The 25,212-nt window shown below is 40.5% G+C and overlaps 1 protein-coding gene across 1 annotated transcript in view; it reads left to right on the forward strand.

Moving 5' to 3' along the window:
- Positions 1 to 209: 209 nt before the first annotated feature.
- The window catches only part of SLX4IP (SLX4 interacting protein), a 186,635-nt gene continuing 161,632 nt past the window's right edge, over positions 210 to 25,212 (forward strand). Inside the window, exons 1-2 of the mRNA XM_045809037.2 lie at positions 210 to 966; positions 20,351 to 20,406. Of these exons, the coding sequence (XP_045664993.2) occupies positions 20,380 to 20,406 (27 nt within the window). The 5' untranslated portion in view covers positions 210 to 966; positions 20,351 to 20,379. The remainder of the gene's footprint in view (positions 967 to 20,350; positions 20,407 to 25,212) is intronic.

Below are 25,212 nucleotides of genomic sequence, written 5' to 3' on the forward strand. Positions count from 1 at the left end.
AACGGTTCCCCACAACACGCTGGCCTCCCAGATTGACCAATCACAAGGCGCCTGAGTCGTTGTTTGGCGCCAACTCCCCGCCCCCTTTTACGTCTGCCTCCAAAACGAGGAGAAAAGGAAGAGCTCATTATTCCTTCCCTGGATCGGGTGGGAAAGTAGACATGCGCAGTGGGAGCGGGTCGCTTTCAGAGAGCGTTTGTTCGCGGCCCTTCCTATGGGGCTTTTGGGAGGTCGGCAGTTCTCCAACTCTTTCTCTTCACAAAGTGAACTTCTTAGTTCGAGGACAAAACTTTTATTTTTCTGTAGCATTCGAAAGAATTATGGAGGAAGTAATGCGTATCGCTTTTTAAAGTTTATCCGGCACTGTGAAAGCCACCTTTGCTTTCCGACGTTTTTTGTAACCGAATTCTTGTTGCTAGTAATTATCCGGTATCAAGGTGCTCTGTACCACAGAAACGTTGGGTTTTATTTTTCTTTTTCTCTTGGTCTCCTCCGCCGTCTAGCACTATGGGTAATCGTGATTCGTTACCTGCCAATCATATTCACGGCGTTTTTATGCTATGAATAGCCCGCCTTAGCCGCCATTTTTGTTTTGGGCCCTTCTTGAAAAAAAAAAAAAAAATGGACGGAGGCCATTTTTCTTCGGGGAGGATTCCTGGGGGTGTCCCGGTCCCTCGCTCACTGTTTCACCGCCATCTTAAGTCCTGGTTTTGGCTTCAAGCAGTCGGTGAGGCCGCTCAGGTCATCTTGTGTTTGGGCGGCGGCTGCGTTTTCCCAGCGCACGGGGAGACCCTGGGAAAGGGGAAGTTAAGGCCGAAGCTTGAATCCCCAAAGCATCTGAAGGTGGGCTTGAGAGCCTGCTCCTTGTTTAGTCTGAGTTTCCTCAGCCAAGTACTACTCCACCAGTGACCCTGGACAGTAACAAAACTAATAAAAGCCCGAACCCAACCCCTGCCACCATCATAGGTAAGAACGTGGTACTCCGAACAATCTAAGATGTTCCTTCACTTGAACTATTTGGACATCTCACCTCCCCGCTGTGGTGTTTTTTTTTTTTTTTTTTCTTTTGGTTTTTTAGCCTTTTCTGAATTCTTTTCCCTGTGCCTCCACCTTTTTTCATTGTTTTCAAAGTGCTAAAGAGTTGTCAACATAAGGGTGCGGGGAAACCTGGGCATAAAAGTGGGAAGCATTGGGGCGCCTGGGTGGCACAGCAGTTAAGCGTCTGCCTTCGGCTCAGGGCGTGATCCTGGCGTTACGGGATCGAGCCCCACATCAGGCTCCTCCGCTAGGAGCCTGCTTCTTCCTCTCCCACTCCCCCTGCTTGTGTTCCCTCTCTCGCTGGCTGTCTCTATCTCTGTTGAAAAAATAAATAAAATCTTTAAAAAAAAAAAAGTGGGAAGCATTAATCTGGAGAATTTTTTGGTTTTTGGGGAAAAAACGAAGTACAATGAATGGGCCAGGTATTTGTATCAAACTGTGGCTGCCCACAACCATTTATACAGATACAGTCTCTTTTCAGACATTTTTAGATTATAAGTATGGATTGTTTTTGTGTATACTGCCCGTTCACTCATTTATTCGTTGCATTTATTGCGGACCTAATGTATGCTAGGCCATAACGATTCTGCAGTAAACCAAAACGAAAAAACAACCCCTTTCTTTCTTGGAGTTTACATTCTATCTGACCTCAACAGCTACTAGGTTGGGGCAAGTAACAATATTCTGTGTTTCTTAGCACTGTTGGACTATGACAGGTATCTCCTTGCTTCTTCCTTGATCTCCTCACCTTTTTTTTTTTTTTTTGTGCTAGGAAGAAATTGTATTGACACTTATTTCTTGGGTTCTAGATGCCACCGTATTTGTAGAACAGGTGGCTAATTTTATGGCCAATGTTCCAGTTAACTTAGAGTTTGCTCAGAGTGTGGTCTACTGACCACCTTCACCTTGGAGCTCCTTAGAAACTTTAGTCTCGGATCCCATCTCAAGATCCACTGAATCAGAATCTTTCCTAGGGAGTGCTCCTTCAAATTCAAGGAGCGTTAATTCGGGACACGAAATAAAACTATAGAATGTCTCTTTTCAACCTGTGTTTCTTAAACAGTTCACAATATATTGTCAGTTTATTCCATGTTTTACATGCAGTGGACATATGACATGTTTTCCTGGGCTTTAATTTTTTTACTTTTATTTATTTATTTATTTTTAAGAAAAGGGGAGGGAGGGGCAGAGGGAGAGAGAGAATCCCAATTTTATTTATTTATTTTTTTAGAGAGGGGGGAGGGAAGGGAAGAGGGAGAGAGAGAATCCCAAACAGGCTCCATCCTTTGGAGCCTGAGATCATGACCTGAGCTGAAACGAAGAGTCTGAAGCTTAACGGACTGAGCCATCCAGGCGCCCCTTTCTTGTGCATTTTATCCATCAACCTGATGTCAAAATAACAATTTAGTGTTCTAAAAAATTGAGAATTTGTCAATCTGGTATATTGTTATGTGTGTTGTCATGGCAACACCGGTGTGCATATTTTTCCTCTGCATATTTTTACTTTTAATTTATTACAAGTTGAATTCAAAAGCCTGCATGTGTTCAACAGTTCAGTATTGATTTGGAAAACCTTGGGCCATGCTTTACCAAAGTTTTTTGTGGCATCTTGCTCTCTTCTGTCTTCCTCTAATGAGAAATCTAATCATTTAAGAAAAAGATTCCAGGCCAATATCTGCAGAATTTTAGACCCTGAGGATGGAATTTAGGGACCAGTAAGGTGTTTGAGAGAACAGCAAATTACTTTTATGTTTTTCACATGCTGTGTTTAGATTTTTCTAAATCCCAGGTGGATTTACTTCAAATAATTAGGACTTTGAAGGCACTGGAGAGAATTGGACTGGAAATGTGGTGAACCAGCTTCCTAGGAACCAGTCAACTTGCCATTTAATTGTTCTATGTCCTCAGTAAATTGTCCAGCTTTTCTGTATTGTTCTTCCACCTATTAACTGGGAACAGAAGGAAGGTTGTGTTGTTGTTTTTATTTGGCCTCATGAGTTTTTCAAAATTAAGCAAATACTGAAGTATCGTGTAAGTATAATTTATATTGCTTTTGATTTTCACATTTTTTTTTTTAAAGATTTTATTTATTTGACAGAGAGAGAGACAGCCAGCGAGAGAGGGAACACAAGCAGAGGAAGTGGGAGAGGAAGAAGCAGGCTCATAGCAGAAGAGCCTGATGTGGGGCTCGATCCCAGAACGCTAGGATCACTCCCTGAGCCGAAGGCAGACGCTTAACCGCTGTGCCACCCAGGCGCCCCTTGATTTTCACATTTTAATCTTACATTGTGTATGCCAGTAGAGCACAGTGGGTAAGGAAATGAACTTCAGAGCCGTATTCCCTGGATTCAAATCCTAGCTCCTCCACATACTAGTTGTGTGACCTTGAATAGATTACTTAACTCTGTGCTTCAATCTTCTCATCTGTAAAATAGGGTTGATGTGAGGGTTAGGTAAGTTAATAATAGAAAGGTAGCTTAAAACAATGCCTTGTGCGTGATCACAGCTATGTACACATTAATTGTTTTTTGTTATTATAATTAAATCTTTGGGTTATTAAAGTTTTGTTCATTCATGAAAATCACTAAGGGAAAGGGTATTACCGTTCCATGACTTTAGGACATGTACCTGTTGGGAAGAGAGGGGGGTGGTCTAAATGTTTTAGGAAGACGAATATTTTTTTTTAAATGGTCTTTTTCTTTTAAAATAGCCTTATTTAGGAATATGGGCATATCTTGCTTTATTGTGCTTTGCAGATATTGTCTTTTTTTTACATATTGAAGGTTCAGGGCAAACCTGTGCTGTGCAAGTCTTGGTGCCATTTTTCTAACAGCATTTGCTTGCTTCGTGTCTCTGTGTCGCATTTTGGTAATTCTCTCAATATTTCAAACTTTTTCATTATATTTGTTATGGTGCTCTGGGATCAGTGATTTCAGCTTGCTGAAACCTTAGGTGATGGTTAACACTTTTTAGCAATAAGGTATTTTTTAATTAAGGTATATACATTTTTTTTTAGACATAATGCTGGGCCACATTTAATAGACTATATAGTATAATTTAAACATCACTTTTTTAAAGGAATATAAGACTTTATTGACCACTGTTTACCAGTATTTACAATAAAGTAAACAATATACAGTTGGATAACATTCCGACTACAAAGTTATTGTTTTTCCTGGTTTCTGCTGAACCAGTAACTCAAATACTGAGAAGACTGAGACTACATGTCAGGAATAAGTTGGGATAGGGAAGCCTGGTGGCTCAGTCAGTTAAGCATCTGCTTTCGGCTTGGGTCATGATCCCATGGTCCTCAGATCCCGGCCCCCATCAGGCTCCCTGCTCAGCAGAGGAGTCTGCTTCTTCCTCTCCCTCTTCCCCTTCCCTGGCTGTGCTTGTTCGCTCTGTCTCTCGCTCTCTCTCACACTCTTTCAAATAAATAAATAAAATAAAATAAAGGAATAGTTGGGATAAAGAGAAAACATGCAGGTCAAGAATTCAGATTATAGAAATCTGTCCACCCATTTATTCTAGCAGGTACTAAATTGCCAGCATCTCTACCCATCTGATTACGATTAGGTTTCCATGAACAAAGTTTTAGACATTCCATGAATCATGACCTTTTAGGCAGTACAGCACACGGATTTCATTTTCTTAAAAAGGAATGGTTCACTAGAAGGAACTTTTAAATGTCCGTTTAAGTTTTGCTTATCAAATTAAAACACACAGGGACTTGTCTAGTTTTGTCATTTGGGTGGGGAGGTTGTTGGTGGTGATAAAATTTTCCTTTCAGGGATCTTGCAAATAAACTTGCATTTATATGACTGTAGATAAGGATATGGATTCTGATATGGCTTCTTTTAAATTGTCCAATTTAAATTGTTTACATAATATTTAAATTGTCCAATTAATTACAAAGCTTGAAAGGTTAGGGCTTCAGGAAAAATTTCAATTTAGTTTTAAGTGATTTTCTTTTTTATAAAAATTATTATTTTTAAAGATTTTATTTATTTACGTAGCACAGAGGGGGAGAGAGTAGCAGGAAGCTGGACTGGACGCGGGGCTCAATCCCAGGACCCTGGGATCTTGACCTGAGCCTAACGCTTAACTGACTGAGCCACCCAGCCACCGCTTAAGTGATTTATTTCTTAAGTTACTGAAAATGATAGCATCCCAGAAACACAGGTTTATCCATGGTTATAAAATGCTTCCCATTCACTACACGTTGGTCCAGTACTTTTTCCACCACAAATTTTTCGGGCTCTGCCTCTTCTGCTTTTTTACTTTTTCCGTTCTGTTTCTTTCCCCTCTTTTGCAATGTAGTTTTATTGGAGGCCTTTTTTTTTTTTTTTTGGCAGACTTGCATAGCTATTCACTGCCTCCGAGCTGCTCCAGGTCTCTGGTCTTAAACATCACTTTCATATGCACTGGAGAACCAAAAAATTCACGTGATTCACTTCATTGTGATAATCACTTTTTTGTGGTGGTGTGGCTGAACCAGGAATATCACCGTGTTATGTCTGTAATTGTTATACAGTAAACTGTATATTTTTAAAGTGTGTAGTTTGATGTGCTTGACATATATGCTGGTAAAACCATCACCACGATCAAGGTACATTCCCCCAAATGAACATATCCGTATCCCCCAAATTTCCTTTTGCTGTTTTATAATCCCTCTAGCCTCTCTCTTCCAGGCAACCACTCATCTGCTCTCTGTCAGGGTAGATGTCACTGTAGATAAGTTTGCATCTTCTAGCTCATCTAAAAGGAATCTTACAGTCCGTGCTGTTTTTTGGTGGGGGTCCTGAGAGTCTGGTTTCTTCTCATGATTGAGAGCCTGCTTTATTGCAAGTATCAGTAGTCATTTCTTTTTAATCGTTAGGTAATAGTCTCTTGCTGGATGTCCTGCAATTTGTTTACCCATTCACCGGTTGAAGGACTTTGAGGTTCTTATTTTCACAGCACTCCTTTCACATTGCTTTGTTCTCCAGCTTATTTGAAGTGGGAAAACAGTCCCATTCTTGGGTGTCCACGCCTTCTATGTACACTAAAACCAGGAGGTGACGGTGGTAAAATGGGTATGTATGGGGAATTTTTACCTTTGCCTTTGTTTATGGATTAATGCTTTCTGAGTGAAACATGTTATGGCTTTTTAAAAATGCAAAATGCATGCCTTGACTCTTCAGTGGGCTGTAGCTCTTGATGTGTACATGCCTAGTCATCTTAAGCTGTGTGAAATCTTTAAAGCCTACTATTTGTATATTACCTTTTGGAGATTGAAAACAAATAATGAATGCACACTAAGAAACCTACCCATCAAGCAACAAAGTAGAGATCTAAATGGAGAGTACTGCTCATTTAATGTTGGTGTAGGCACAATTCTGAAGTCTCTGCTTCTGTTATATAGAAAAGCAGTGCCTCCTGGTTATTATGGTATTGACATTTTGTGCTCAAATACGTCAGAACTGGGAACTAAAATTGGATTTGACTTAGGTTAGTTGTAGGATAATATGTAGAATATTGCCGTTATGATATCTTGGGCATTTAAGTTGATGTGTGTCACTGTGTTGATTCTTTAGTTAGAACTAAGTTTGGATTTTTTGTTTTGCAATTAAAAAATTATTTTTAAATTTGCATGGGGTAAAATTCATTCTTTTTGGTATACACTTTCATGAATTTTGACCAGTGCACTGAATTTTGTAACCATGATGTCAGTCAGAATGCAGGACAAGTTCATTATCTCCCCAGGTCCCCTCAACCCCCTGCCCAAACTCCCTCCTGCTGCTCCTTCAGTAGTAACTCTCTCCTGTCCCCAGCTTGGCAACCAAAGATCTGCACTCCATCCCTGTAGTTTTCATGTGGAAAGGATTAGATTTTAGGACAATTATGTTAATGATTATCAGAAGTTTTTTTGTGCTATGAAGGTGACTGAAAAATAGTTATCAGAGTGGGGCTTGGGGCTTGGGGTATGAAGTGAGTTGATTAGGTGCTCTTCGTGCCCTGCAGTGTTTATAATGATGATTGTTAACAGAGACCAAGAAACTGATGTAAGAAAGATGTTAGAGTTAGAAACCAACGGCCAAGAAAGAATTCTTGAGACCTCTTCGGTGCAAAAAGGTGACTTTATTACAGCACAGGGACAGGACCCGTGGGCCTGAGGAGCTGCACTGAGGTCATAAGGAGTGGCTCATAATATACTTTCAAATTGCGAGGGTGTCAGGGATAGCGGAAGCCTCTCAGGTATTTTGGAAGCAAGGTTTTCAGCATCCTGAGGGGGCTAGCTATTGTTAGGAAAAGGTCATTTATTACTGTTTAGTAAAAACTCAGTCATGAGACCCTTCAGATGTATATCTGTGGGCCATACATGACTGCCAACATGTATCTTGGCGGGTAGAGATAAAGGAAGTTTCCAAAGGAATTTTTATATGTTAAAGGAGGCTTACAGGGTCCTGGGGTTCGTTCTAAGGTTGCCAGAGTGGCAGCATCGAGGCAGTTGAGTCCCTAGAGGAATGTCACTCTGCCTGTTTCAAGGACTTATCACTCCCTTATTTCCTAAGTATAAGGAAAGTTAATAATTGTTCTTCTGCCTTTGTTTCCCACATCACCACCACTGATGTCTCAGGAACTATGCCAAGTATTACCTGTCAGATCTTATGTAGTTCTCACAGGACCTCTGAATAGACACTCATTATTATCCCACTTCATAGATAAGAAAACGAGGGACTTAGAGGAATTGAATAGCTTGCCTGAGATCACTTGAGGGGGCAGGATTTGAACACATGTCTCTTTTACTAGAACCCGAAGGCCGTGACTGCCCCCATGAGTGGGTGCCTGTATCTGTTTCTGAAAAAGTATTAAATAAAAATTAGACCTTGCCTATTAGTGAAGCATCCCATGCCAGGATCAGTGAGGATTTTCTGTGCCCACGGCAGGAAGTGAGGGGCCCAGATCTTGGGCCAACTGGCTGGATTAAGGGTGTAGAGTGTCTGAAAGGTAGGACCATTCCATGAATTTATTTGTGGTAGAGGATTTCAGTATTTGACCTACATTTAAAGACAAAAAGAAAAAAAGTCCTAATGTTTTTGTCACTTGCATTATCCTTCCTCTGTTAGAGCTTCCCTGTTTGTTTTTTTTTTGTCTTGTTTTGGTTTCCTTTTTTACAAGCTGTTTTTGGCATTCAAAATTACCATAGGAATAATAGGAAAAGCTGATTCTCTCTTAAAATAAAGTTGCCTTCTTAAGCTTTATCTAGTTGTCAACAGCAAGATCTTTGCTCATTTGTCAGTTTTCCTTGGTATTTTTGTTAAAGTTTGTGATTCCTTCCTTGATACTGGTTTTTGGGTTTTGTGGGGTTTTTTTTTGGTGATAAAATTAGATTGTGGGGCAGGGAATGAAATGATTTCTCATTCTTGAATTATGGTTGTTCCTTTAGGAGTCCTAGGGTCTTTGTTGTTTTCTGTTTCTGCTCCCATAGTTAGCAAAAATTTTTTTTAAGATGAAAAAAGGAAGTATAATAATTTATTTGATAAAATTTGAAATCCAGAGATTTGAAACCTAAAGTTAATTTCTAGCCTTCTTAATCTGGAGTAGTTGCTTTGGCTTATGACACAGGCCAGCAAATCTAAAAGGAAGACAAATGTGAACTTCAGCGTGACTTGGATTTTCCCACAGAATAATCTAGAAGGTCACTGACTTTCTTTATTAGCGTTTATCTCTGCTTTGTATTTAAATGACAGGACAATCATGTGATAATGTTTAATCTACTTCCATTCCCTCCCAAAATTAATTTTCCTAAGGATCTTAGGATCTTTCCGTCTGTATGAAAGACATTAATGCACACATATTTTTGGTGGGGTCATACTCTATCAAAGTCTCCTCTTTGTGAAAAGAATGACTGTTTTCAGGCCAGAGAAAGTGGGCTCAAGAATGCAGAATAGAGGATGAGATGTTATTTGCAAGATTTATAATATACTTTAGCTTCTCAGGATACTTATGTAAATTATATGTTTCAGATATTTGAAAAATTGATCTTTTTGGAGATTGTCCTGAACTTTTTAAAATCAGGCAATAAACTAAAAATTCTGCTGAACTTAGACTTCAACTGGAAGCTCTGATAGCAAGACTTTTTTTTTCCCCAAAGATTTTATTTGAGTGAGAGAAAGCGAGAGAGAACGAGGGAGGGGATGGAGAGGGAGAAGCAGGCTCCCCACTGAGTGGGGAGCCTAATGTGGGGCTCCATCCTAGGACCTCTGAGCCGAAATCAGATGCTTAACCAATTGAGCCACCCAGGTGCCCCTGATAGCAAGAGTTTTTAACATTACACTTTAAACCCCGGGCACTGAGCTTGTTGCTCCCTCTTGAAAGGAGCAACTTTAGGCCTAGGAAATAGTTTTTTAAGATGCATACTTGCTTTGTGTGTGTGTGTGCACGCGCGTTTATGATGACCAGTAAAGCAAGTCTAGAAAAACCTCAGGATGTTCCCAGATTTAAAATGGAATGAATACAGAGGCTAATAATATCTTTTCCATTCAAATGAATGTTAGAATGACCGTATTTTAAAAACAAAAAAAATCATGCAGCGAAAAACTCACATTTTTGGCCTACACTTCAACAATACCTCTGATCTGTTGCCCATTATTTTCAAGAGGAAACACTTTGATCTTCTGTTTACAAGTTTATGTGTATTACAACTCTTTCAACTTAGGCTGCATGATACATTCAACTTAAGTGTTATTTATGTATTGAAATAGGTCCAGAGTGCTTTGACTTCTTTTTAAGAAAGCTTAATGTGGAATTTGAGATTTGGGGACAGTAAGGATTTATTAGATAAATAGGTATAAATCTAACACCCCCCCCCCCCAAAACAGTCTGTAGACCCTTTAGTACCATCAACAGGCTCAAGTCAGCAAACTTTTTTTTTAATGTTTTATTTATTTATTTATTTGACCGGGGTGGGGGTGGGTGGGTGGGTGGAGAGAGTGTACAAGCAGGGGGAGCAGCAGGGAGAGGGAGAAGCAGGTTCCCGCTGAGCAGACAGCCTGACCGTGGGGCTCAATCCCAGGACCCTGGGATCATGACCTGAGCCTAAGGCAGACGCTTAACCTACTGAGACACCCAGTTGCCCCAAGTCAGCAAACTTTTGATGCATACCTGTGCCGTGCACCAGGTGTCAAAGAAGACAGGGATGGACCTTGTCCTCAAGACACATATACTCAGACAGAGGAGAGAGACTGAGGACCAGAGTTACGTGTAATTCGCTGAGCTAAGCAGGAGAGTAGTGGTGGTGTGAGGTGCCCATGTAGCCCGGAGAAGAGAGTGATTCAGTCTGGAGATTTATAGAGGCCTCCAAGGGGCAGGTGGTGTCTGAGTTGAGTTCCGGAGCAAAGCTCCCCTTAGCAGTAGAGGACATTCTCCAGGATTGCCTGTATGGGTGATGGTGGGGAGAGCTGCATGTTCAAGGACAGATGGTGGAGGTGGCTGTGTGGGGGCACTGAAGCTGTGGACTTGCCTGAGCCGGGAGATGGAGGTGTGGGTGGAGGGCCTATGGAGTGTGGGAGAGCCAGCCAGCAGTTCTGTTTGGAGGACTCCTCAGTTACCTCCAGTGATGGCTTTGGGGATGGAGACGTGCAGAGATGAAAACAGGAGGAGGTACTCTAAAAGGCTCTGGTTGTGGGGACCTTCAGGATAACCAGCTCCTTGGGGTCTGGGACTTCTGGCATCTCCAAGTAATGATTTTTCCTTCTCGTGGGAGGCAGATGGGTCCGTCTTTGACTTTCGTCTGTTCGGTCCCAGATGATGGATGGGCTGTGTGCCTGAAGTAAGAGAAGAGAGCAGAGTGTGTGCTTTCCCCAGATTCCCTGGTAAATGGTCTTTCTGTATTTAGATGTCATGCTTCTCAGCTTTTAAGAAAGAATAGTGAGAGACATGCCCCTCACTTCCCCAAAGGAGGTAAGAGTTATGATTGGTTGTTGTGCAGTGCTTGTAAACGCATAAATAATAGAAGGGATCAGGAAATTCTTCCACCTCCACTCCCTACCACCTTGCCAGACCTGCAGACTTGGCTAGGAGACAGGGGTGTCTTGCTCTGGGTACCGCTTTTGTCTATTTTTCTATTGGACTGTTTAATTTTGGAGTGTCGTCCTTTGCTGGTTATATGTCTTATAAATTTCTTCCAGTTTGTCAGCTGCCCTGCCGCATTTTTTTATGGTGTATTTTGATAAACAGAAGTTTTAATTTTTGTAAGCTTTTTATTTTGAAATAATTGTAGATTCACAGGACGTTGGCAAAAAAGGGGGGATCCTGTGTACCCTTCACTCAGTGTCCCCCCAGTAGTAACATCTTGCATGCTTATAGAGCAACTATTAAAGCCAGAGAATTGACATTGGTACAATACACAGAGTTTATTACATTTAAGTAGTTTTCCATGTATTTATTTAGTTCTGTGCCATTTTATCACATGTGCTTGTTCATGTAACCAACACCAACCACAATCAGGGTACAGAACTCCACTGCCATAGGCTCCTCCTTGCTACCTGTTTATTTAAAGCCACATACCCCTCCCCCATTCTTAATCTGTGGCAACCTTTAATCTGTTAATCGCTTCTTTCATTTTGTTATTTCAAGAATGTTATATAAATGAAATTGTACATTATATAGCCTTTTAAGATTGTCTTTTATTCATTCAGCATAATTCCCTTGAGATCCATCCAAGTTGTTACCTATATCAACAGTTCATTCCTTTTTTTGCTGAGTAATACCCTATGTATAGCTAGCTATACCACTGTCTGTTTTGTTTTTTTTTTTTAAGATTTTATTTATTTATGTGACAGAGAGACAGCCAGCGAGAGAGGGAACACAGCAGGCAAGTGAGAGAGGAAGAAGCAGGCTCCCAGCAGAGGAGCCCGATATGGGACTCAATCCCGGAACGTCGGGATCACGCCCTGAGCCGAAGGCAGACGCTTTAACGACTGCGCTACCCAGGCGCCCCTATACCACTGTCTGTTTAACCATTCACCCATTGAAGGATATTTGGGTTGTTTCCAGTTTTGGGCTATTATGAATAAAGTTTGCTGTGAACACTTGTATACAGATTTTTATGCGAGTCTAGGTTTCCTTTTCTCTGGGATAAACTCCCAGGAGTGAAATTTTTGTCAAATGGTAAGTGCATACTTAGTTTTATAAGAAACTTATCTCTCTTCCATTGTGGCCGTACCACTTTTACAGTCCCACTGACAATGAGAAAGCCATTTTCCCTGCATCTTCATCAACATTCAGTGTCACCACTATTTTTTATTTGCATTCTGGTAGGTACGTATCTCATTGGAGTTTTATTTGCATTTCTCTGATGGCTCATGATGTTGAGAATCTTTTCATGTGCTTATTTACTGTCTCTATATCCTCTTAGGTGAGATATCTGTTCACGTCTTTCACCCATTTTCTGATGGTGAGTTTTGAAAGTTCTTTATAAGTTCTAGTTATAAGACTTTGTTGAATACATGCATTGCAGATATTTTCATCTAGTCTGTAGGGAAGTTTTAATTTTAAAATGGCCAAATATACCATTCTTTTTCTTTATGGTTTGTACTTTTTGTGTCTGGTTAAAAAACTCCTCCTTTACTCTGAGTTCTTGAAAACATTCTCAAAGAGGTTCTGTTTTTTTACATTTTAGTTTTTAGTCCATCTGTAATTGATTTTTGTGTGTTGTGTGAAATAGTGCTCCAATTTCATCTTTTTCCAAATGGATAAACAGTTGTTCAACCACAATTTATTGAATGAGTATTCTCTTCATTTCCCACTGATCGGCAATGCTGCTTCTATCATCCATGTCCATAAGCGTGGAGGTTTGTTTTCTAGTCTATGTGGCCTGTGCCTTCGGACTGTTTACCCCTTTGCCAGTACACATTATTTTATTTACTGTAGCATTGTAGTTTTGCTATATCTGGTAAGACAACCTCCCTCCTTTGTTTTTCTTCTCTTTTCTCTTCTCCTTTACAAGTATCTTAGTCTTCTTTGCTCTCAGATTCCCTGTTCAGGATTGTGGTTAGAATTGCATTGTTAGAAGAGCAATTTGAGGAGGTCTTCCGCATTTCCTATTAAATTTATTCCTAGGGTCGCCTGGATGGCTGGGTTGGTTAAGTGTCTGCCTTCATTCAGCTCAGGTCATGATCCCAGGGTCCTGGGATTGGGTCCTGCATGGGCTCCTTGCCCCATGGGGAGCATGCTTTCTCCCTCTGCCTGCTACTTCCCCTGCTTGTGCTCACTCGCTCTCTGACAAGTAAATAAGTAAAATCTTAAAAAAAAGAAAAAATTATTCCTAGATATTTTATATTTGTTGGATGCTAGTTTAAAAGATATTTTAAAATCGACATTTTCTACCTGTTTCAGAGAAATTGTTTTTAATGGTTTGTCATGAAGCATGTTTGCTAAATTTTTGTAGATGCTTTTTTATGATTAAGAAATTTTTTAAAAAATTTATTTATTTATTTATTTATTTTTTAAAGATTTTATTTATTTTTTTGACAGAGAGACAGCCAGCGAGAGAGGGGACACAAGCAGGGAGAGTGGGAGAGGAAGAAGCAGGCTCCCAGCGGAGGAGCCTGATGCGCGGCTCGATTCCAGAGCACTGGGATCACGCCCTGAGCCGAAGGCAGATGCTTAGCGACTGCACTACCCAGGAGCCCCTATTTATTTATTTTTAATAATATGGTGATCTCTACACTCATTGTAGGGCTTGAACTCATGACCCTGAGATCAAGAGTTGAATGGTCTTCTGACTAAACCAGCCAGGTGTCCCTATGGTTAAGAAATTTCTTGGGGTGCCTGGGTAGCCATTTTATTACATTCACAATGAAGTCCATGCAAATCCATGTAAGAGAGGCTTGGAAAATACCCCATTAACCCGACAGGCTTGGTCCCTTAGGTTTGTGGCCTTATCTGATTAAGTTGCAGAACCTAGGATGAAAAGGGAGCCTTGGAAGATGGGCACTCTGACAGCTCAAGGAAAGCCTAGGAGAGCTGGCAGAAACCTCGGTGACTCCACTGTTGAGTAGCAGCTCGGACGGGCATTAATATGTGTATTGCCCAGTGCGATGATCGGTGTCTTCTGACTATCAAAGAAATATTCACCATGTAGTATTTTTTTATGAAAGTCTTAAAGATTCAATATGCTTTTTGGAAAATTTCCTTAAAAACAGCAAAAATAAAGTGGTTGGGTGCATAAATGACCCTGCTCCTGTTATCTGGAATATTTCTTCATCCAACAGACATTTCTTGAGCACCCTCTAGTGTCAAGCAGTGCTCTGAGGGCTGTTCACCTTTGAGAACCTGTTCTACCAAGATGGATAAGAGTGCTTTTACCATATTTGGGAAGTAGCAAACTGCTTCAGTTCACCTTTTAGTTCATTTCTAGCACTTGACCCTAATGATGTAACAAAGCAAAAGAAGTGTATCTTCCTTATCTAAAATGACCAGCAGATTTGCAGGCTCAAGATCGAACCAGGTGGCTACCCAGATGTGTTTTGGGCTTTACGTTGGTGGACTTTATTTTTTTGTTTATAAAGATGTGTGCCATGTCACAAAGCACAATGGCATATTAAATTCATTCAGACTACATTTCCTTAGCTGTAGACTTCCTCTTCCATTAGCAGGAGAGAATCACCACTCATGTAGCTCTATTTGAAATCTTAGTCTGTTGGGATCTTGTGCCTTCGTGGTGGGAAGCAGGGAGGGGTGCGGTGTTGAAAGAGGGAGAGTACACATACCTTGACAGTCCAGTTAACAATCGACCTTGGCAGTTCTGCAGTTGGCAGATGGTCTTAGTTTGCCCTCAGCTGAGTTGACAAGACTCTTCTCTTGCCCTTGACTCTCAGCTGTGAGACCCTGGCCTGGTCTTACAAGTATACTCTTTAGGGGAGTAGATGGCAGGGCTGAGAGTAGATAGTTTGGGAGGTCTCTCTAAGCCCCAAAGTTGTGACTTTTTGAGCCCCCAAACATTGTGGAAACAAATGAAAAAATAATATATATTGAGAGTCAGAATGCCACATGATATTAAAAAATGGATTAAAAATAAGCAAAATGTAAAAATATAAAATAGGTGAAGGGAATTAAAAAATATGTATGCAAAATGTATAATATAGCTCCTTTTCCCCATGTGGCCTATTTTTACATTAGTGGATCATATTATATAAAAATGTATACTATTCGGTCCTAGATTCCTACAGATCATATTTTTGAGATTGGGCTTTGATGATACTTTTTGAAGTATCCAGTCCTTAAAAAAATGCAGCTCCTCTTGCTTTACTGATAAAAGTGAAAAGAAAAAAAAATGAGTACTTTAAGAAAGAATACTGGAACCTTATTGTAAGTTGAAAAATGTAACCTTCACTGTCATATGGCCCATAATCTAATGGCAGATATGGTTCAAAAGCCTTGCTGCAGCCTCCAGTGTGGTCCACCTGTCCTTCGGGAAGGGAAGGACATGTGGGAAAACCAGCGTACAATTAAAAAATAATTTGATCACATGCTTCAGTGTGGTTGGGTACTTGCTGACAAAACTTTCTCCCTTTTCTCTTTTTTTTTTTCCTTAAGATTTTATTTATTTATTTGACAGAGAGAGAGACAGCCAGCGAGAGAGGGAATACAAGCAGGGGAAGTGGGAGAGGGAGAAGCAGGCTTCCCACTGAGCAGGGAGCCCCATGCGGGTCTGGATCCTACAACCCTGGGATCATGACCTGAGCCGAAGGCAGACGCTTAACGACTGAGCCACCCAGGCGCCCCTTTCTCTCCCTTTTCTTTATCAGTGAAGCACTTAAGCACCCTCCAGTGAGGGATTCCCTAAATTCTTGGCAGAAGTTATTTAAACCTAATGTAGTATATTTAAGGGGACCAATTTTGTGTTTATCAGGCTCAAATAACATAAAGATCTACCTAAAGTTTTCAGGGCAACCTTTATAAATGTTGTTTTCAAACACATGTTCCTGATTCTCTAGGAACTTATTTTTTCCATTTACACCTATTTCTAAATGGGGTTACTAGGTGAATGTCCTTCAGAACTTTTCTAAATCAAATGCACTACATCATTCAGAGAATAGAAATGAATAATTAAAGAGATTTGGGGTTTGGATAAAGATGTTTTCATCCATTTAAAAAAAAAAAAAAAAGAATCCGGGGCGCCTGGGTGGCTCAGTTGGTTAAGTGTCTGACTTTGGCTTGGGTCATGATGCCAAGTTTAAGCCCCTTGTTGGGCTTCGCACTCAGCAGGGAGTCTGCTTCTCCATCTCCCTGTGCCCCTCCCCCTGCTCCTGCTCTGTCTCTCTCAAATGAAATCTTTAAAAAAAAAAAAATAGAATCAAAGGTTATTACATTTTGAAAAAAAAAATCATCCAGTTTTAAATCATCACCATTGAGGGGCGCCTGGGTGGCGCAGTCGTTAAAGCGTCTGCCTTCGGCTCAGGGCGTGATCCCGGCGTTCCGGGATCGAGCCCCGCATCGGGCTCCTCTGCTGGGAGCCTGCTTCTTCCTCTCCCACTCCCCTGCTGTGTTCCCTCTCTCGCTGGCTGTCTCTCTGTCACATAAATAAATAAATAAAATCTTTAAAAAAAAAAAAAATCATCACCATTGAGTAAGTAGTTGTTAACACTCCTCAAGGGCCTAGTGTTTATAAAGGTTGCTTCGGGGGTTTTCATATATCATTGTATTTAATCCTTTTGATAATTTTGAATTAGCTATTACTATCCCTATTTTTTAAATTAGTAACCTGGGACACAGAAATAAGTGTTTCTTGTAATGAAACCAAGTACACTCAAATTGCACTGTCCCTTATGGTAGCCACTGACCACAGGTGTCAAACACTTGACATGTGGCCAGTCCAAATTAAGATGTGCTGGAAACATAAAATATACACCTGATATACCTGACTTCAAAGACTAAGGTAAAACTCTAAGAATGTAAATATTTTTATAGTGATTACATGCTAAAATGATAATGTGTTAGATTTATTAGGTTAAATAAAAAGATTATTAAAATTAATTTCCTCTGTTTCTGTTTACGTTTTTATTAACTGCAACTGCTAGAAAATTGAAAAGTACATCTGTGGCTTGCATTCTATTTCTGTTGTGCAGTGCTGCTCTAACATCTGTGCACACAGTTGAAAAAGGCAAATAGTTCCACGTGCAAGGCTTGTGAGTTAAGGTGTCCTTTTAACCTCATTCCTTCCCCTAGAGCAGCTCTCTTTACGTTGCTCTTCATGTTGGAGCCAAATTTAGCACTTAACAGTTGGGTCCAAATCACTAAATTACTTGCTTTATTTCTGCTTTATTATTTCTGTTGCCGTGGTGGTTGTTACTGTTTTGTATTGATTTTAGACTTGGCTTCTGAAACATCCCCTTAGCATTTAAGGGAGCTCTCGCTCAGTTTAACCCCTATGCCCCTGCCATGTAATACGCACATACACACACATTCCCCATCCTTGTAATACTGTTGTAAACGTTAACATTGCTTAGGTCAAGATTCAGTGTTTGTTATCATGACTACACATGCTAGCCGTAACTGAGCTGTGTATGAAGTACTTTTTATATTTTGTGCATGATTTTTGTTTATCCTAGGATCAATAATTGCCTTGTTATTATTCAGTTGCCCAGCTTTCCATGTTCCTGTCCTAATTCAATCTCAGATTCTCCACTAGTTGTCTAAGGTTAGTTTTGCATGCTTGCAGACGCTTTTGAAGATGCATTTCCTGGAGACTTGGAAACTACTGTAGCCCCCACTCATGGTTCTCTCTTGCTGTAGGCCATGATCTCATGCTGCAGGGATCTGCTTTTGCCAGATCCTAGATTTCCTCTGCCTTTTGCCTGTCTTGGCCTTCCTGTTTCCTCTATCTTCCTCTTTCTTGGTTAATTTCCTCATTTTGGTGAAGCACATCTTTAGTTAAGCTTCCTGAGAAAGAATGCATGGGACTTAAATTTTTTAAGACCTTGCATATCTGAAAGTGTCCCCTCTCCCTCATGTTTAAATGCAATTGGAGGTTGGAAACAATTTTCTTTAGAATTTTGAAGATACTTCTCTATTGTGTTTTAGTCTCTGGAGTTGCTTTGAGCCATTTGGAACCAAACATTCATTTACCACTCCTTCCACCCACCTCCCACCCTCTTTTAAAGATTTTTTTTTTTTTTTAAATCTCTAGTGCCTGATGTTGTACCATGATATATGCCCAAAATGAGATGTTTCCATCCACTCCTGTACTGGTCCTTTAATTTTTAATTTATTCTTATTTTTCATCTTTTTTATTTTTGCTGATGACTTATTGAACTTGGTCCTCCAGCACTTCTGTTATATTTTTTTTATTTCAGCTGTCACTTTAGTTTGTTGTTTTCTGAAAGTTTCTTATTTTTTGTTATTGTATTTATTGCTTTATGGTTGCATTATCTTCTGTCTCCCTGATAATAATGATAGTTTCTTAAAAAATGGTTTCCTTCTCCCTGCATAGTCTCAGTTTTGGCCAAGTAGTTTCTTTCCTGTTTGTTTTGTTTTCTTTCATGATAGAGTCTTTCCTTAGATGGCCGGTGATTACTGGTTGTTTACTTATATTTAAGAGTGGGGTATTAAAAAGATGGAAGGCAGTTCTCCGTGCAGATGTGGGGCTTGTGAGGGTGCGCTTCACTTTGGAGCCTTCGTCTAGGGTGTTTCCTTGGGGAATTCCTGATGTCAGTACTTCTAGATCTTACCTTTTAGGTTAGTCCAGTTCCCTGAATGGTTTTAGTCTCCTATTTGGAGAGGCTAGGCAAGGTAGAGGGGTGTATTAGACAAGGTCCTCCAGAGACCCAGAACCAATACAAGGCATACATAAAGATTATAGGAATTGACTCATGCAGTTGTAGAGACTGAGAAGTCCCTCGATCTGCTGTCTGCTAGCTGGAGAACAAGGAAAGCCCATGTGTAATTCATTCTCCGTCCAAAGGCCTGTGAACCCGTAGTGCTTAAGTCTGAGGGCAGGAGAATAGGGTGTCCCAACTCAAACAGAGATTGTAAATTCACTCTTGCTGTAACTTTTTGTTCTGTTTGGGCCCTCAGTGGATTGAATGACAGCCACCCACATTGGGGAGGGCCATCAGCCTTACTGAGTGTATCAATTCAAATGCTGATTTCTTCCAGAAACACCCTCACAGATATACCCAGAAATAATATCTTATTAGTTGTCTGGGCATCCTTTAGCTCAGATAAGTTGACACATGAAATTAACCATCATAAGGGACATGCGGGTTGGGGAAGATAGCAGTTTGTAAATGTTCCCTTAATTTTCTCTTTTTTCAGTAGGGTAGCCCCTACTTTATGCTGTGCCTGGTGTTTTCCAGACCAGAGATCCTCTGTCTTACTCTCTCCAAAAAATAATTCTCTATGTTTCTGCAAGGGTGAGAGAGGGCAGTTGGCCTGGCTGAGCACAGTAAAGGGGAGTAGACTCTTGAACAATACAGATATGAACTGTGTGGGTCTACTTATACATGGATTTTTTCCCTATAAATACAATACAGTAAATGTATTGTCTCTTATGATTTTTTGGGGGGGGGAGGAGCAGAGGGAGAAGGAGAATGAGAATCTTAGGCAGGCTCCATGCCCAGTGTGGAGCCCAACACAGGGCTCAGTTTCACAACCCTGAGATCATGACCTGAGCCAAAGCCAAGAGTTGGACATTTGACTGACTGAGCCACCACCCAGGTGCCCTAATGGTATTAATTCTTTATACATCTGGTAGGATGCATCTGAGCTAGTGCTTTCCTTTGTTGGTGGTTTTTAAGTTACTAATTCCATATTGTGTGTGTATATATACATACATACATACATACATACATATATGTAGGCTCCACTCCCACTGTGTAGCCCGACGTGGGGCTTGAATTCATGACCATGAGATCAAGAGTCAGATGCTTTTCTGACTGAGCCACCCAGGGCCCCCGATAAAAGATAAAGATAGATAGATAGATAGATATTTTTTTTAAAAGATTTTATTTATTCGTTCGACAGAGAGAGAGGGAACACAAGCAGGGAGAGTGGGAGAGGAAGAAGCAGGCTCCCAGCGGAGAAGGCTGATGTAGGGCTCGATCCCAGAACGCCAGGATCACGCCTGAGCCAAAGGCAGATGCTTAACAACTGAGCCACCCAGGCGCCCCCGATAAAGGATATTTTTAAGACCAGTTTTAAGTAAACATTTATCTTGCAAATACTTGGTGTTGTTTTATTATTCAGCCAACCTTTCTCCTATATATTATCCAAATAGAAAGAGATTTTGATATACCTGCTTATAAATTTTTTTCTTCTGTTAAAGGTCTGTTATTACTCTGGAATCAGTAAGCCATGGCGTCAAAGAAATTTGCCGTTAAAGTAAGTAGTGCTTAATAGTCTTTAAAATGGTTAATCATTTTCTAATATAACTGAGTTCTGTGTTCACTGACAGTTGAAGCTCTGAACTTGCTTTCTACTGTTTAAATTAGTGTCTTTACTGAAAACTTTAAGTAGGTGATTGAAGATTCGCATGTTAAGAATGGCGGGGACAGAATAAATAGTTCATATGGTTATGGGAGTTTCTTGCTTCAAGTCTTCTGTAAGATGCCTTTAGGTCATAACTTGGTCCTTAATGTTAAAAATTGTCATTCCCATATGTATGTCTGTGACATGATTTTTGATTATGATAGAGCAGAGAAAAATGAAGTAGGCAGCAAATGCTGCAGCTGGGTGAATGCCAGGTTTCTTGCCTGGCTGCCCTCCTTTCTTTTCCTTTTTAAGTATCTCTTCTCTATCCCCTGGCAGCTGGAGCTGAGACCTTGTCAGGTGTGGGGGGTGGGTGGGTGGGAAAACTATGTGTGAAGGGTGGTGGGAAAGGAGAGGAAAGGAACTGAGAAATAGTGACCATGAGGTCTCTGAGATGCCTTCATCTAGGCTGGCTGTTGAGGACATTTTTTCTGTACTAGTGTTAAATTAAGTACATCCAAAAACATCAAAACAGACAAATTACGGTAGCTAACCAGATCAGATACTACTTAATATTGTAGTTATATCTTATTTTTACGAAGTCCTAGCTTATTAGATTTATAATGTGTTTATAAATGTCATTGCTTATCCACGTGTTCTGTAGTATTTCTTTTTATGAGAGATTATAAGTGGTGAACTTTCATCATTTGTCTTTCTAAAAAATGTATTTTTGTCTTAACTCTAGAAAGTTGGTTATAGAAATCTAGGTTGAGCATTATTTTTCCTTGGCATTTGAAGATATTTTTCCATTGTCTTCTGGAATCTGTTATTGCTACTGAGAAACTTTGTAGTTACTGATTGATGTTTAAAACCACCTTAAAACTTAGTAGCTTAAAACACAAGCCATTTTGTTTTCTCTTGTGATTGTGTAGGTTGCCTGGTATCATTTGGGTCATTTCTCTTTTTGATGATGGCTGGGGCTGCACTTACCTGGGAACCCAGTTCAGCTGGAACATCAAAGAGGACATGCTCACATGGCTGTCACTTGATACTGGCCATGGTTGGGACCCCACCTGGGGCTGTTCATTGTTGCCTGTCAGTTCTCATTCACATGGCTCCTCTCTGTGGCTTGGGCTTCTCCTAGCATGGTGGCTGAGTTTGAGGGATGGTGTCCCAGAGTTGCTAGAAGAAAGAAGGTAATTTGCCAGTTCTTTGAAGGCCTGGGCTCGGAAGTCTCACTTGGCACTTCTACATTCTGTTGGTCAGAGCACTCCAGGGCCCAGCCCAAGGGAAGCTGCAGCTTTTGATGTGAGAAGCAGCATGTGCCCACAGGGAAGTGCAGATTTGTGGGGGCGCATCTGTGGAGACTAGTAACCACAGAAGTCTCTCACCTGCCTCATTGTGATTTCTGTCTTGGTTATCTTGGTTATCAACTTGATTCTTTCTAGCTGCTCTTAAAATTTGGTTTTTGGCTTTGATGTTCTACAGTTTCACTATGAAGCCTCAAGCCATAGGCTTGTTTTTATTTATCTGGCCTGGGATGCAATGTGCATCTTTATGCAAGTCTTTTTATCATTTGGAAAATCTGAACCGTTTTCTCTTCTGGTACTGCTCTTTATCCTCTCTGTTCTCTTCTTCTGGAACTCTTATGCTAAGTTTTCTGGGTAGGCTCATATAATAGTTTCTTATGTGTGCGAAGGTGATATTAACTTTTCCAAGACGGAGGCCTTGCAGGCTGTCTGTGTGCAAAGCTCTGCCAAAACTGGCAATGGCCCAGGAGGGCCGACAGTTCTGGTCAACCACAGATTTTGGACCCAAGGTGCCTAATTATGCGAGATGAGGCTCTTGATTTCTAAGCCATACACACTGGGGCAGATTCTGCTGCCTTATTGCCCCATCTCACAGGCACACCAGCAAGGCTTGGAACTTAGCTCCTAGATCATGCCAGACAGGGGAGTTACTCCATCCATGAGTATCAAATTAGCAAGTTAGGGATGCAGACAGCATTCTGACACATTATGTGGGTGAGTGTGTGTATCACATGATTGTATCTGTGCCTCTGATCACACAGGCAAGGGTCTAGCGCTTCCCTAATCATGCAGCTTAAAAAGCCCCACAGCCCAAGCATTGGGATCCAATTCTGGATGTCTGACATCCTTCCTGCCACGTTGTCTATGCTGGCCTATGGTGTCATGGGCAGCAGGGGACCTGTGCACCTGCTACCGATGCTGTCATCAGGTGCTTTTTCTGGCGAATGCTGCTCCAGTAGGCTTGTATGAGTGCTGCTTGGCCATTTGCTTTTTCTTGTTTCTCTTTTTGTCTCCGTGTTGCATTCAGAGTGCTTTTTATTAAACCTCTTCCAGTTTGTTAACATCTTCTCATCTGGATTTAATTTGTTGTTTAATCTGTATTTAATCTACTCTTTAACTGGTTTATTTTTAGTGACTGTATTTTTCAGCTGAGAATTTGTGTTTGGTTTATTTTTTTCTTAATTCAAATTCTACCAGTTCTTTTTTAAATATACTTGTCCTATTTTTAAAATGTGTTTCCATTTCCTTTTATCTTCTTTATTTCATAGTCTCTTGTAGATTGTTCTGTTATTTCCATTATTATTTACTAAGTGTGGAATAAATTGGTGAATGAAATTGCTGGATTGTTCATGTGTGTAATTTTTTGTGTACTCATTTTCAGTCACATCCTACGTGTGCATGCATGCACGGATACACATAGACAAACACACACACACACGGGTGGCAGGACCTATGAGCCTGTAGTACAGTTGAGCAGTTTCAAGTTTACTTCTGCTGGAGCCACTGGCATTTCAGTGGTTTTGGACCAGGCTTCACATTAATTTCATGGCTTGGGATTCCACCACCTTATGGACAGTGCAGCTTTGCAACCCACAACAGAGTCTGGTGCAAGGTTGGTGTTTTTAGTATTTTCTAGTATTTTCCATGCTGTTCTCCCTTCCCTTCCCTCCTGCTGAAGCCCTGGATGGATGGCAAACTTCCATGTTGCTTCCCTTGGTCTGTAAGCAGTGATTTTTTTTTTCTAGTTGCATTTTCATGAAGGTCACAGTTTATCAAGAGAATGAAGGAGAAAGCTCCATGGAATAGTTCCTGCTCCAAGAAATGATGAACAGACTTAACCTGTATGAACCAGAGAGTATTACATGAGGATGTCTACAAATCCAGTACTTAACTTATATGTCAAGCATTGTACAAAGAACTGAAGTTGAAGTTCTTCACAGCTCTGGGCTTAACTGAAATGAGTTCCTTCTGAACTCTTCCTACTCTTCTACCACTTTTGGGCATTAGGATCCCAGCTCTCGGCTATCCTGGCTCCCACATATGTTGACTGCCAGGCTCAAACCTTCCAATGGGGTGATTTTTTCCCTCCCCTCTCCCCACTTTATTGAGATGTAATTGACATATAACATTGTGTAAGGTTAAGGTGTACAATGAGGTGATTTGATAAACATATGTGGTGAAATGTTTACCATGATAAGGTTAGTTAACACATCCTTTACCTCACATAATTACCATTTTGTTGTTCTTATGGTGCGAACATTAAAGCTCTACTCTTGTAGCACCTTTCTAGGATACAATACAGTATTGTTAACTGTCATCACCATGCTATACGTTAGATCCCCAGAACTTACTCGTCTTACAACTGGAAGTTTATACCCTTTGACCAGCATCTTTCTATTTTCCCCACTACTTAGCCCCTGGCAGCCACCATTCTGTTCTATGAGCTTGATGTTTTTAGATTCCATTTATAAGTGAGATCATACAGTATTTGTCTTTCTCTGACTTGTTTCACTTAGTATAATGCCCTCAGAGTCTACGCATTTGTCACAAACAGCAGGATTTTTTTTAATGGCTAAATAATACTCCACTGTGTATTTACACCACATTTTCTTCATTCATCCATCAGTGGACACTTAGGGTGTTTCCCTGTCTTGCCTATTGTGAATAATGCTGCAATGAACATGGAGTGCGGATATCCCCTTTGAGATAATGATTTCATTTTCTTTGGATATATACCCAGAAATGGAATGGTTAGATCACATGGTAGTCCAATTTTTAGTTTTTTGAGGAAGCTGCATACTGTTTTCCATAGTGGCTGCACCAGTTTACATTCCCACCAATGGTGCACCAGCCAGGGTTCCCCTTTCTCCACATCCTCACCAGCATTCTTTATCTCCTCTTTTTGATAGTAGCCATTCTAGCAGGGGTGAGGTGATATGGTTTTGATTTGCATTTCCAAAGGAGCGATTATTAGTACTGTTAAGGGTGTGTTTATTTAGGAGTCTTTTCAAACAGAGAACCCTCTTTTGGCTTTGATTTTTTTTCCCCTATAGTGTACTTGTTTTCTATTTTATGGATTTTTTAAAATGATTTTCTCCCTTGTATTTTCTTTGAGCAAATTTGTTCTTCACTGTCAAGTTTAAGGTGGGAGCTTAAGTCATGGATTTTGAGCATTTCTTCTTTTCTAATATATACCCTTAAAGCTATAAATTTTTCTCTTTAAGCCTTTACTGTTTTAATTGTATCCCTCTTGTTTTGTTAGAGATGAAGTTAAAGTAGAGATTTTGTTTTTCAAATAAACATATTTTCTAATCCCCGCCGTGATTTCATTTTTGAGTGGGAGAAAGAGCAGAGGTAGAGGGAGAGTGAAAATCCTAAGCAGACTCCACGCCCAGTGTGGAGGCCGATG

This window comes from Ursus americanus, chromosome 22 (genome assembly GCF_024610735.1).
Source record: "Ursus americanus isolate L20-20 chromosome 22, mUrsAme1.1.p, whole genome shotgun sequence".
Taxonomy (NCBI): domain Eukaryota; kingdom Metazoa; phylum Chordata; class Mammalia; order Carnivora; family Ursidae; genus Ursus; species Ursus americanus.